Source organism: Molothrus ater, chromosome 5, assembly GCF_012460135.2.
Source record: "Molothrus ater isolate BHLD 08-10-18 breed brown headed cowbird chromosome 5, BPBGC_Mater_1.1, whole genome shotgun sequence".
Lineage (NCBI taxonomy): Eukaryota > Metazoa > Chordata > Aves > Passeriformes > Icteridae > Molothrus > Molothrus ater.
In genome coordinates, this window is record NC_050482.2 from 54787263 (window position 1) to 54799698 (window position 12436).

Genomic DNA, 12436 nt, shown 5'->3' on the forward strand with positions numbered 1-12436 from the left:
GAACAAGTAACCAAACATTTCTTTAATTTTTTTCTGCTTTTACATCAGTTATTAAATTATTTTCTTTCTCCAGGGTGAATATGAAGGCCAAAATGATGACAGGAATGAAAGAAAGGTAAAATACATAGCAAAATTTATTTCATATTATATTTAACATAATAAATGATGTTCTAAATCTCATTGTAAAGCATTAGCCATTGTACAAACAAGTAGATGTTTTAACAAATGTATGCGCTTTTGGAATTACATATTTTCCTCTATTTCTACATTTTAAAATGTTTTCCCAAGATTTTTATAATGTCTTCTTATAAAGCATGTCAGTTAATTTAATTTGAAACTTATATCTTGAAATACTTCCAGATTCCCTGTACATAAATATGCATGATTTTCAACCTGTCAGGAAGCTAAAATTATTAAATAACTCATATAATAATTTTATTTTCCTAACCAAATGCTCCTAGAGAGCTGCGGTTGCTAAAATAAAATATAGTTGTACTTTTCATTTGATTGTGCACTCAACTAAATGCATGGAATTTCTAAAAATCTGGTTCTAATTATATTGTAATTAAAGTTTCTAGCTATCAAAAGACATTCAAAAATAGATCAATCCTCAAAATAAACAGTGTGAATTCAAACTCTGTTTAATATATATGCTTACTTTTAGAAATGGGAAAAAACCAATTTATTTACTAATAAATAATTAATTTAGTTTTATAGATTACTAATAAATCATCTATTAAGATCCTTTCCATATTGTTTTATAATGTTTGCTCATTTTCTTTTCCTTGATATGCAAACAGTGGGATAGGAAATGCAGAGGGAAAATAGAAGGGAGAGAAAGGGGAAGAAGGCAGAATGAAGAAAAAGGGAATGTTTGGAAACCTCCAATATTTACTATATCATGAAGACTGAGTTCATACAAAGGAAGGTCATACAAATAAATCTGATTTCTCCAATGCTGAATTAGTAAAATTTGAAAACATAATCTTTGTAGTTTTTGGTAAATAATGTTGCCATTCAGCCGCTAGATGTCTTCATGTGCCGTATACAATTTAATTTAGTGTATGGACCTTGGTAAGCAAAACAAAGTTAGAAAACAAACTATAAAAGAAGCTTGTTTATTTGTGTCTGTTACTTTGAACTTTTTGTTCATGAAGGCATTATCGCCTCTGGACTTGGAGAATTTTCTCCGAGAGGCAGCTTCACAGATTACTGACTTGGAAAACAAATATTTTAGAGGAAAAAACTAAATGAACATTGGTCAATGGAGGAAAATTGGGTACTGTGGAATGCGGGGGGGAAGAGGGCCTAGAAGGACCAGTGTCTGGAAAAATATTCCCCCTACTAGTTGTATTTTGTGCTGCCCTCTTTTTATTCTGCTTATTAGGCTCAGTTATGAAGTGTTAAGTATTAAAAACATAAAAGCTTCTTTCCAGAAATACTTCATTGATTATTCACATATGTCCCTTCTGCCTAGGCCTTGAATCTTCTGTAGTATTCCTATGCATAACATCATCTGTTTTCTATCTGAATCTAATAGTCTCAGTGTTTAATTTCCTGAAGAACCCTGATCAGGTTTAAAAGAAAAGAGGGCATTTTTAAGCTTTTTTTTCCTTCTGCCCTCTTTTATTTTGCCCTCTTTAACTTATCTGTATCTTTTAATTCAATTTTCTCTTGTAAAAACCCCAAATATGAACTCAGTCCTTACGGGGTACTTGAGCCAATAGGGAAGCACAAGTAATTAAGATTTATGTACCAGTTTATAACATAAAAGGTTAATCCTTATCAACCTTCTTCAGGATTTCCTCAGAGAAAATGCACATTGACACAACACTTTAGTCCCATCCTACAAGAATTAGAAATCTGCAATGGAAACCTTAGAGTGAGAGGGTTTCAGTTTTTCCTAAGACTAAAGGAATTTCCCAGTTTCAGTGTGATTTCTGCTCTAAAAAAAAAGTCTTTTTTAAGAATGGAATTGAGCAGCAGCATAATGGTAATAACTCACCATGAGTATTAACACTGGTTTAGTCTTTAAGTTTCTGGCCCACTGGCAACTTGTAGCCCTTCATTGCTGTCTTTATGTTTGACATTAAAAAAGTCCATTAGGGCTTTGTAACCCACCTGGGAAATCCACTGTCATCATATTCTAGAGCAGCATCCCTATTATTAGAAGCAGATCAGAAAATTCCTATAAACTTACAGAAAGTACCTGTTCCTAAATGGAATGCTATTTTAGACAGTTTTCTTTTTGCTCTTCAAATTCCATTCTGTAGCTGTGTTCAAAGAAGCCTTTGGGGAGTTTTAGAATCGTAATAGTTTTAACTTTCTTCTTTTGTATATGTGAGTGAATGTATTTATTAGTATGATTATTTATGAAAATAAAATAAAATTTTGTAGGTAATGATTGGGGGTAATGGCAAGGGGTGTTTTTGAATAGGCAAGAACAAGCATTCATATGAAAATATCCTTAGGGCAGCCAGGACAATCCTCTTCAGTGAAGTCGTGTCCCATAAACCACGGGAATCAGAGAGGGAATAAGCAAGTCTATCCCAAGTTCTTTGCCTGTTGCAGTTGAGTGTGTTGTGGTCAATCTACCCCAGGTCCTGCAAGGTTTCCTTTTATCTCTGTTCCTATTCCAGCTGGATTCCTCCTACCGCAAAAAGTTTCCATAGAATCTGATCCTTCCTTTGAGCTCTCTGTAAGCTGTGGGGGGAATCTGCATGTCCAACAGCACACGTGGCCTTGTGTTATGTCCCCAGCATGGGAACACAAGTGGCTTTTGTATGGGCTCTACTGGGTTTATCAGCCCCAGGAGTGCAGCAAATATTTTTCGCTCTTAGGTGATTTTTGTGAAAACAGAAGGGATAACTTTTTTCAATTTAATTTTCAGACTGTTTTTTTTTTCTTTCTTTCTTTGTTTCTTTAGCTGCTGTATCAAGAATGGGCAAGATATGGAGTGTTTTACAAGTTTCAGCCTATTGATCTCATAAGGTAATGTGGACTTGCATAAAACACCAAGGGACCTGGTTCTGAGGTGATGCAGATTAACATTTCCACTTACTTCAGCAAATGAAACCTTGGATTGATCAGAACATTGAAAATAATATCCCCACTGCTTTTTTTGTGGCTCTGATGATAATTTACTATAACAAAAATCCATTAACCATTGTTACCTATGCTTTTGGATAGTGCTTATTCCTGGAAGAATGTCATACTTGTTTTTGGGGTCTTTTAGGTATTGACTTGTTCAAAGGAGAGGAATTGCCTTTTACATTGGTGCATTTTTATTGGAGGGTATGGTTACAAAATCTGGCAAATAATCAGAAGCTGGGATTCACATCATGAATCAGTGTGAAAGTATTTGACAGTTTTGAGATTGATTTAATTTTTTTACTCCTGATTTTACAAGTTTTATTCATCTGAACACATCCACATATGTTCCCAGTGGGTTTTTCTTTTGTATATTTATAAATTTTATCTTTACAAACATGGAATAAGTTGGCTCTAAAATAAGACAAAACAAACCAGTCATGCTTTTTATGGATTTACCGCAGTAATTAAAAGAAAGGCAAAACAATTTTTGTTGTATCATATTTTGTTTGGACTATAAACACTAAGAAAAAAAATATTTGAGTGAACAGCTGACTAGAAATATTCTTTTGTAAGATGTCTACCTAGGAAGAAATGAATGAAGATATTAAGAAATAGGAAGAAAAACCCTCAACAAATATCTGGTTTAAAATAATTTGTAATATAAGAAAGATGACAATTTTTACCATTTGTCTTTTGAATAATCAAACTCTAACCATTTTTTATTATATGATCTGCTCCTATGTGATTGCCTGCAAAAGCTGCTATTGGTAATATGGATAGCCAATAAGCTTTGTAAAATATTTTTTTCTATTTTGAACTAAAGCTGAAGTACTGCACGTAGTTTTTCAAAGAGTAAAGCACTAACTTTTAATGTGAGAGGAATTACTCCTTATTGGGAGCAAGATGTTGCAAAATGGCAAGTGGAAGTGAGGCCATCAAACCCTACTAATGTTCTGCAAGGTTTTGAAATTTCCTCCTTTTTTTGCTTCAAAAGTTTTGTGCAAAATTTATGTACCTTTTTTATGGCAGTTACTGTGGGACAAGCTTCTGAGTGGAACAGGTAAACTCAGAATGAGATTACAGTACCCTGCTGTGTTGTTGGTAAATATTACCAGTGTTAAACTAAACTGTCACTGCCTAGAGGAATTCTCAAGTTTTAGCAGACCTGACAGCTCAGCTGAGTTAAAAATAGAGGTACATCTGCTTACACTCCATCTTAATTTGTATTTTGCTGTCTCCATTATAATGTTTCACTGTGCTGATATGATTTCATAGAAATCCTGTGGTTTAAACTTCTTTGAGAAACAGAAAAGAAGACCAAACATGTGCAATTGATTGTCTGTTCTCAGAGATGACTTTTCTTGCTTTTATCTTCCATATTTTGCTTGACTGCAAGTTTGACTGTTACCACTAAAATAAATGTGGTTTTTTTCCCCTGGGTAATGTTAGAGCTTTAGTGTAGATGTACCTGGAGAATGGCCACCCCTCTCTTTCTGCTGGTGATGTGGATTTCTTCACTTTTGTGCCATGGGGGTATCTGAGCTCAGCCTTGATGTGGGTACTTATTCCCTTAGCAGACATCAGTCACACTTTGTGCTTTTTGGTTATTTACTGTGACCCTCCTTTCTTAGACTACTTAGATTGTACTCAACTTTTCTGGTTTGTTGGTGGTTTGTTTTTTTTTTTTTTTTTCTCTGATGTAACTTAACTTTAAATTTAGGCTTTGATGGACAGATGAAGCAACATCCTTTTTACTTAAAGCCTTTCCTGCCTGCTGTTTTCAATAAGTGCCCTGCTAATTTTTAAATACAGCGTGCAACATATATTTAACTATTACTGTTTCACTCTTATTCAGTAGGAATGCCAACTGAAAGTCATTCTTTAACTCAAGTGTCTATGCTGGAAGATTAGATGTGGCACTGTAGAATTATTATAGGTTATTCCTGGTGCCTCAGGACCTTCCCTCTGACCACACAGTTGTTGCCAGTTCCCAGATGATTTTACACCAAAGACAGGAACCACATATTTGTTATACTCACTCTTGGTACAGACTGGGGATTCTCTTCTAACAGCTGTAATCCTCAGGGAATTTAACTGCACAGTCAGTCTTGGAAAATTTTAAAGTTCTTAATAACAAAAGGAAAAAAAGGACCATTATAATATTCCCCAACAATTCCATTCACTCCTGTCTCTTAATCTGTAAAAATATCCTTCTCTGGCTTTATGGACTGCTTTGGGCTATAAGAAAAAGCAAATATTTTTGGCAAGGAAATGCAGCTGTGAATAAGTAAGGTTTTCCACCAAATAAGAACACAGTGCATGTTACATATTTCTATTCTAAAGCAGAACAATTTCACTTTAAAACTTTAAGGAAATATATAAGCAGATTGTGCAAGTAATACAGTGCATATCTTCTGCTGTTACCCTACTGCACTTTAAGGCCAACATCTTTTTATAGTTCCAAGAATCTCTATCGTGAAGATTCTTCCCAACGTGAAATCGGTCCAGCTTGCAGTTTGTCATCATTAAAGCTCTAGGTGCAGGGGGAAGTTCTGTGCCAGCATATACTCATGCTTGATGTCCCTCCTGCCAGATTTTACAGCAGAGAGCTTCCTGGAGGGGGCCAAAAGCATGTGGGACTCTGGAGCAGAGTCTGAGCTGGTGAAAAATCAACATTTTCCCCATAATTATATCTCTTTACCCTTTCCATGATCTCATTACTCCCCACAACTCCAGTTTATTTATGAATGGCCTTTATTTTCATGGATGCCATACATCCATGAAAATGGTTTGCATTTTAGGAGTTTGATGGTAGGGCAGCACTTTTCAGCTGAGTTGTAGGAAGTTTTCCCTCCCCTCACTGGAACCTCTCATCACAGGCCTTACCCAAGTGCTCCAGCCATTGTTTATTGCAAAGTGGAGGGGTTTTACTTGTGGTGCATAAATCACCAAGGAATTTGTGTTGAATTATTCTGCTGGATACAGGCCTGTGACTGGAGTAAGATGATTTACTTACAGCTCTGCATTTCACAGACTTTGCCAGTCCTGTAGGAAGTGCTTCTCTCTGTCTCTTTTGGCAAGGGCTTGGTCTTATTTATTGTTGCTTGTATGAGAGATGGAATTTTAAACCAGTAGGTTTGGATTGTAGTGGTGAGGAAAAACAGATCCTTGCTTTCTGATAAACATAATTCCCAGGCTTCAGATCACTGTCTGAGCACTAGGATCCTCATTACCACCTAGATTCCTCTCTCCTGCAGATTGAGGTGTGTAAAGCAGGAGGTGTGTATATCTGCATCACGACTGCAAAGTCAAGTCTTGGATGACTTAGGTTGCTGCACAACTTCCTCAGATCTCCCCCTTTGACTGAGGAGTTTTGTAGGCAGCTAGAATTCAGTTTTCATCATGTTAAGGACTGTCTCAGGCTAAGTTCAGTCGTGCCTGAATGATGCCTAAATTTCACAGCCAGAAACTTATATTTTTGAATGGACATGACTGACAGGTCCCACCCAAAAAGTGTCTTTGGATGTGACATCAATGTATTTTTATAGGAAATGGAAGTTTCTTTCAAACTAGAGGAGGAAAAGACAGAGGTGAGAGGCCACATTTGGAGACAAGTTGTGCACATTTAACTATTTATCTGTATGTGAATATTTGTAGGTGTGTGTGGCTAGGAATTGCAGGGAGTAGAAAAAAGCTGCTGTATTTGGGTGGCTACAGGTCTGCTTACTTTTCTTGTAGAGCTGCTCTTAATGTCTTATCTCTGTAGAAGGTTCTGGTTGTGGCTTACGGGGCAGAGAGAAAGTTCTTTCCTGACTCCTGAGTGCTGACCAGGGGTCAAGACCAACGCGTTTCTGGTTTAAGAGTATTCCCTCATGCTAAGATCTTTTGTATGAGGATCCTCTCTATCCGTAAGTTATTTTAGGACAGACCATGGCTTTGTCTGATCCAGTAACATTGGACAAAACCAGGATCACAAGGGAAGAGATCAAGAACTGGGCACCACATAAAAATTATGCCCAGAAAACACAAGTTTAAAGAAAGCTTTCAATATGGCAAATCTTCCACAGTCAGTACAGAGAGCAGAAAAATTAAGATTTTTATGCCATATTGAGCAGGGTGTAAGAAAAGGATGGAACCAGGCTCTTTTCAGCTGTCTCCTGAGACAAGAGTTGATGGACACAAATGAGAGTGAGGTAGAGTAGTCTGTAGTTCCATAGGTCCTTCTTCTTGTCCTTCCTGAAAATGGGGGTCACATTTGTTTTCCTCCAGCTTTTGGGCATTTCTCCCAGTTGCTGCCATAAATCAAAGGTTATCAAGAGCTGCATTGCAATGACATCTGCTAGCTCCCTCAGCCCTCATGGGTGCATTCCATCAGAACCTACAGACATATGGATTTCCAGTTTGCTTTAGTATTCCCTGACTCAATCCCCTTCCACCAAGGTGACCGAAAGATAATTTTTTTATACTTGTTTTTAATTGGAAATGATACCTCTGCTTATTAGCCACCAGACGGTGTCTATCTGACAGCAGTTACACTGTGCAAGTGCTAACAAGGACCTACTTACTAAAATAAATACATGAAATTAATTCAGGGTCTGCAGTAAGGGTTAGCTATATGAACTTGAAAAGCAAGAAAACTCTCATGAAATACTAGTTATTATAAATGAAAGATATTTAGGAAAAGATGCTGGTATTTGGGGTTCTCACTCTTGTGAGATGAATAAAATCACTTTAAATGAGATGAATAAAATCACAAAAATTATCTTGTGGAAACTGGAGATTAGAGGAGTGATGAGATGCAATGACCTCACATTTGTTCAAGTACAAAAAGGCAGAAAAGCAAGTTGTAATAGGTACTAAAAAAATAGGAAGTAAAAGACTAAGTAACTTCCTTTCCTAAAAGAAACTCCAAAAGAAAGGTTGATTCACATGAAATAAGTTACTCCTTATTTGTATTTGTTTCTTATAGAGAAAATATTATCTGTATAACTGAATGAATTGCTTCTTATATAGAGTGTCACTTGGTGCCCTGAGTTGTTTATAAAATGAAACTTACTTCCACACAGGTGAGCTCTGATTGACTTTCATTAGCTTTGAATTAGCCTCAGGTAGCCATGGATTTTTAATTTTCCAGGTTAGGAAGGTTGCGGACTTTCTAAAAAATGCTAAATATAGAGAATGAATAAAAGAAAGGTGAGGAGAGGCAGAGTGTCCATGGGTTGTCTTATGCATGTGCATGTGACACTGTGTTGCTCCTGTTGAAAATGCCTTCCCTGAGCACAGTGTGCTGCGGTTTCTGCAGGCTCTGGGACATTTAGAACTTTTTTTACACTAAGCACATGACAGGAAACATCAACAGAATAATGTAATCAGGCACTTAATCCTTTCAAAGCTGTTCTGAAGTTTTGTATTGTCCCAGAACAGAGAGGAGAATACAATTACAGTGCCTCTGACTACCCAGCATCGTGTTGTTTGCTTATCCATTTGGCAGTTGTCAGCCTTAATTTCTGTCTCAAACACATTACATGTCTACTTATTATGCTTCTATTGTTCTTTCTCCTACAGTCAGTAAACAAAGGCTTTTTTCAGTTTATAATCCATCACTACAAGCTATGCACTTTCAGCTGTATTCTGACAATTTCTTGGAATGGAAGCATAAGGTTTGTGAATCTGTGAGGCTTAGAGAGAGTTTTGTCCTAGTTTTACTTCTTTTCAAGGTTTGGCCTTTTGCTATTTTAAATTGCATTTAATACACAAATCCTGACTATTATTATCAATTATTATTATTATCATCATCATCATCATCAATTATTATTATTAAAAATAATAATAGTATTTCCCCTGGGTTTTTGAATCCACTAGAATTTTAGAATTTGAATATACCCTTCCTCCACAACATCAGCTTCTCCCTGCTACTCCGCTGAAGAGTTATTTTTCTTAAGAGCCAAAAAAACAAGGAAAAAACATAGTTTTACCTCTAAGTAAAATTTGCAGTTTCTGTTCTCCATGGAGTTGCAATATTTTGACAGAGGATTTTTTTCTTCTCCTATAAAGAATCACAATTAAAATTCCACAGTGCCTTGAAAGATAAATATATCTGTAATTTAGGTAAGTTTGACTCCAAACTTTTGTACCATTGGAGAAAATATATACCTAGCGGCAAATATTTTTTAGGTAATGTTTTCAAACAAGATCTTTAATGAAAACAGCTTGATTAAATGGCTGTGGTGGCACATTTTTTCATTCTGTTTTCAGGGGAAAAGGTTCAGGTTCTAAAATCCATTCAAAACCACACTTTTAATCAATCTCTACTGGACATTCTTGATTTTTATGCCCATTATAGGGGGGAAAAAAGTGCTTTTACGTTGGACGAAGTCTCCTTTCTTTGTTTTCTGTATGCAGAACCAGCTGGCCTTTCTAAAGGACATTTTCTTTCCTACCTCAAACTCAGATGCATTGCAGTTTATCTGAGCTTCTGTAGTTGTTATTTTTCCCACTCTTAAAATTTTAATTAAAAAAGTTTTTCAGTCCCTTGGCATGTTGTTCCAAGGGGGATTGTCTTCTGCCAGGATCTTTTCTTGGCTTCCATATTGCTCCATTTGGGGCACTCTCTGAGTATCTGGATTTAGCACTGATATGTTCCTTCTTGAGAATCCTTGGATGGAATATGTGCTGTCAGGCACAACCCTGGTGGAAATCTCCATGATCTCTGAATGCACAGCAGCCTCAGTGCTGCTGCTGAGCAGTAATTCCACCCAGGTGTCCCAGATGGTTGTAATAAATGCTTGAATCTTGCCCTGAGAAAATTTTCAAGCGAAGAAAGAATGGCAAATCCAGAAAAGTTTCGACATAGGCAGCTCTACCTGGAGTGAAATCTTGGGGTGTTCGGCAGTATTCCTGATTGTCTTGTAGTGACTGGGGCTTTCTATATACTCCAGCAGTCTTTCTGAAAGAACTCTGCAGTTTTGAGATGGAAACTTCGGATGGTGGGAACTATTATCTCAGAATCAAATGAAATACCTCTGTTTTTAACTTACCATGTGCTAGAAAATGCTTCTCACTTTCTAAGGGTAGTCATAGTTCTACCTGCAGCATAATGGTTCATTTTCTTCTGGTTGCAAAAGTGCTGAAAGAATAAATTGTGTTCCTGGGGGCTGTTGCTGCAGGTCAGAGATGGAACATGGACCTGAACGGGGAAAATGTTTTAAACTAGCCTTGGCAGTAAAGGTGTTCTGACAGAAACTAAACTGCTTGTCCTCCTCCCCAACAGCAGAAACACCAGAATTTCACCGCCAAACTGTGCAAATAAGTATATTTGAAGACATTAGATGTATGTGTGACCATTTGCACAGGGGAAACCTACCCAAGAGGCAGCTGTAAATCAGTTTTGTTTTGCATAGAAACTATTGCATCTAAATGGCTCCTCCACCAAAAGGCTGGTGGAATGAAATGGAGACATGAAGCAACAGCTGGCCTAAAGTGGGCTGTGGAAATTTAAAAACTGAAGAGTTCTGCACTGATTTCCTGGTTAGGTGACTCAGTGTCCACAATGCCTTTTCCTTGCTTTTTTAGCTTTGTTCCTGAACGTCTCCAGAGTTCTTTCCAGCGTGTGTCACGCACCACACGCTTTATTCACATTCCAGGTACCCACACTTGTTTTCACAGAATCAAAACTGAAGGGTTTTTTCCTTCTCTCTTTCTCCCCCCCCCTTCCCCAAACCTTAGTCTATTTATAAATTGCACAACTTGGCATGGGAGCACTATGGCCAACGTTTGAGCAGAGGGTTTAATAATCAGTTATTCTGTTTGATGTTGGTTTTGCAGCCAGACAGACCAAAGTGCATTGCAGATGTCTGTTATATGGGTAAAGCAGAGGGAACCGAGCCAATGTTTCTGCTGTGATCTTCTCAACACTTCTAATTCTGGGAGGGAATACACTTTCTACAGGTGGTTGTTGTTGCTGTTGCTGTTGGGAGTTTTTTAATGCTGTTTCTGATAATCTGCTGGAAGAGCAGCTTTTGTTCAGTTTGTTCAGGAGTTATGGGTAATTTGACCAAATCTTTCCTTAAAGACGTGATTCTTGTTCATGAGAACTCAGTACTTGGTAGGTGGTCATTTAACCAGCCTTTATAAAGTCTTCTAAAATGAGAAGCACAAAATTTCATCTTATGATATCTCAACATACATAAGAAAAGCCTTGATAGGAACACTACACATTCTTTATCAAAGCCATTTGCCCTTTAGTTTGGGGATAACCCCTGCCTCCATGGAATATGTGTATATAAAGGGGCATTTCCCTTTGTGCCAGGGGCACACTTTTTGTGACATTCTACAGTATCCATGAGCACACACTTTAGCTTTGCCTGGATATATGTGAGGCATATGTGAATTAGCTACTGAGGTAGGGCAAGACTCTGGTCTCAATTCTCCTCTTTTGCCATGCCAGCTTAAATCGTAGATAATTCCTGTAGGATACTAAATCAGACTGGTTTTATCCCAATGTAAATGAGGGAACATGCCAAGTTCTTGGTGTAAATGTGTAAAAACTTGTAAAAATACTTTTTCTTGCCTTACATCATCCTCTACCCTTGAAGCACATTTTTGTCCTCCTCTGTTCATTTACTACTGAATCCAGCAGCAGCTGCAGTAGATGTTGATACAGGGGGTCACAGGTGTTTGCGCACCTTCACTGCTATTCAGAGGAACCAAAGAGTTGTTGGAACGTGTCACAGAAAAGACATGTCGGTGTCCTGTGTTCTTCTGACTTGATAAGCTCACATCTAAGTTGTTCATTATGTTTCCAAGCTCTGTCATTTCTTCTTCTTAGATTATTTCACTTTCTGGCACATTGGTGGACTGAGCTTGGGCAGAGCATCTTTATTATTTTCATTTTTCAAAACAGTTAAGTCACAAAACACAGTACAGTTTTCTTCTTAGCAACTGCATTTTTTCCATACTGCCAGGACATTGTTGAGCTCTTTTCACTTTCTTTTGGCATGGATACAAATAGCAACACTTCCCTTTATAGGTTACAGGTCACATTTCTCACTGGAAGGCTTAAAAATTTAAGGGGAAGCCTCTTGAGCCATAAACTTCAACTTTCATGACCCTGATCAGCAACTCTTTAGTGCTGCTGGCATTTGAACTCTTTCTGTACCAATCTATGGTCCTTTGTCAAAAGAACAGAGAGTTTTGAACAACTTTGGACGATTTTTTTGTGCCTGCTCTGACCTATTTGAAACACTTTACTAGCTGTGCGCATTCTCCATTTCTACAAACAGGGAAGCAGTAAGAAGATATAATCAGGATAATCTCCCTCTGGTCCTCCTTTTCCTGCTTTAGT

The 12436-nt window shown here is 37.3% G+C and overlaps 1 protein-coding gene across 1 annotated transcript in view; it reads left to right on the forward strand.

Annotated features, from left to right (window-relative positions):
• ANO2 (anoctamin 2) overlaps positions 1-12436 on the forward strand; it is a 149200-nt gene that overhangs the window by 39823 nt on the left and 96941 nt on the right. Inside the window, exons 9-10 of the mRNA XM_036404898.1 lie at positions 74-115; positions 2927-2991. Coding sequence (XP_036260791.1) covers positions 74-115; positions 2927-2991 — 107 coding nt within the window. The remainder of the gene's footprint in view (positions 1-73; positions 116-2926; positions 2992-12436) is intronic.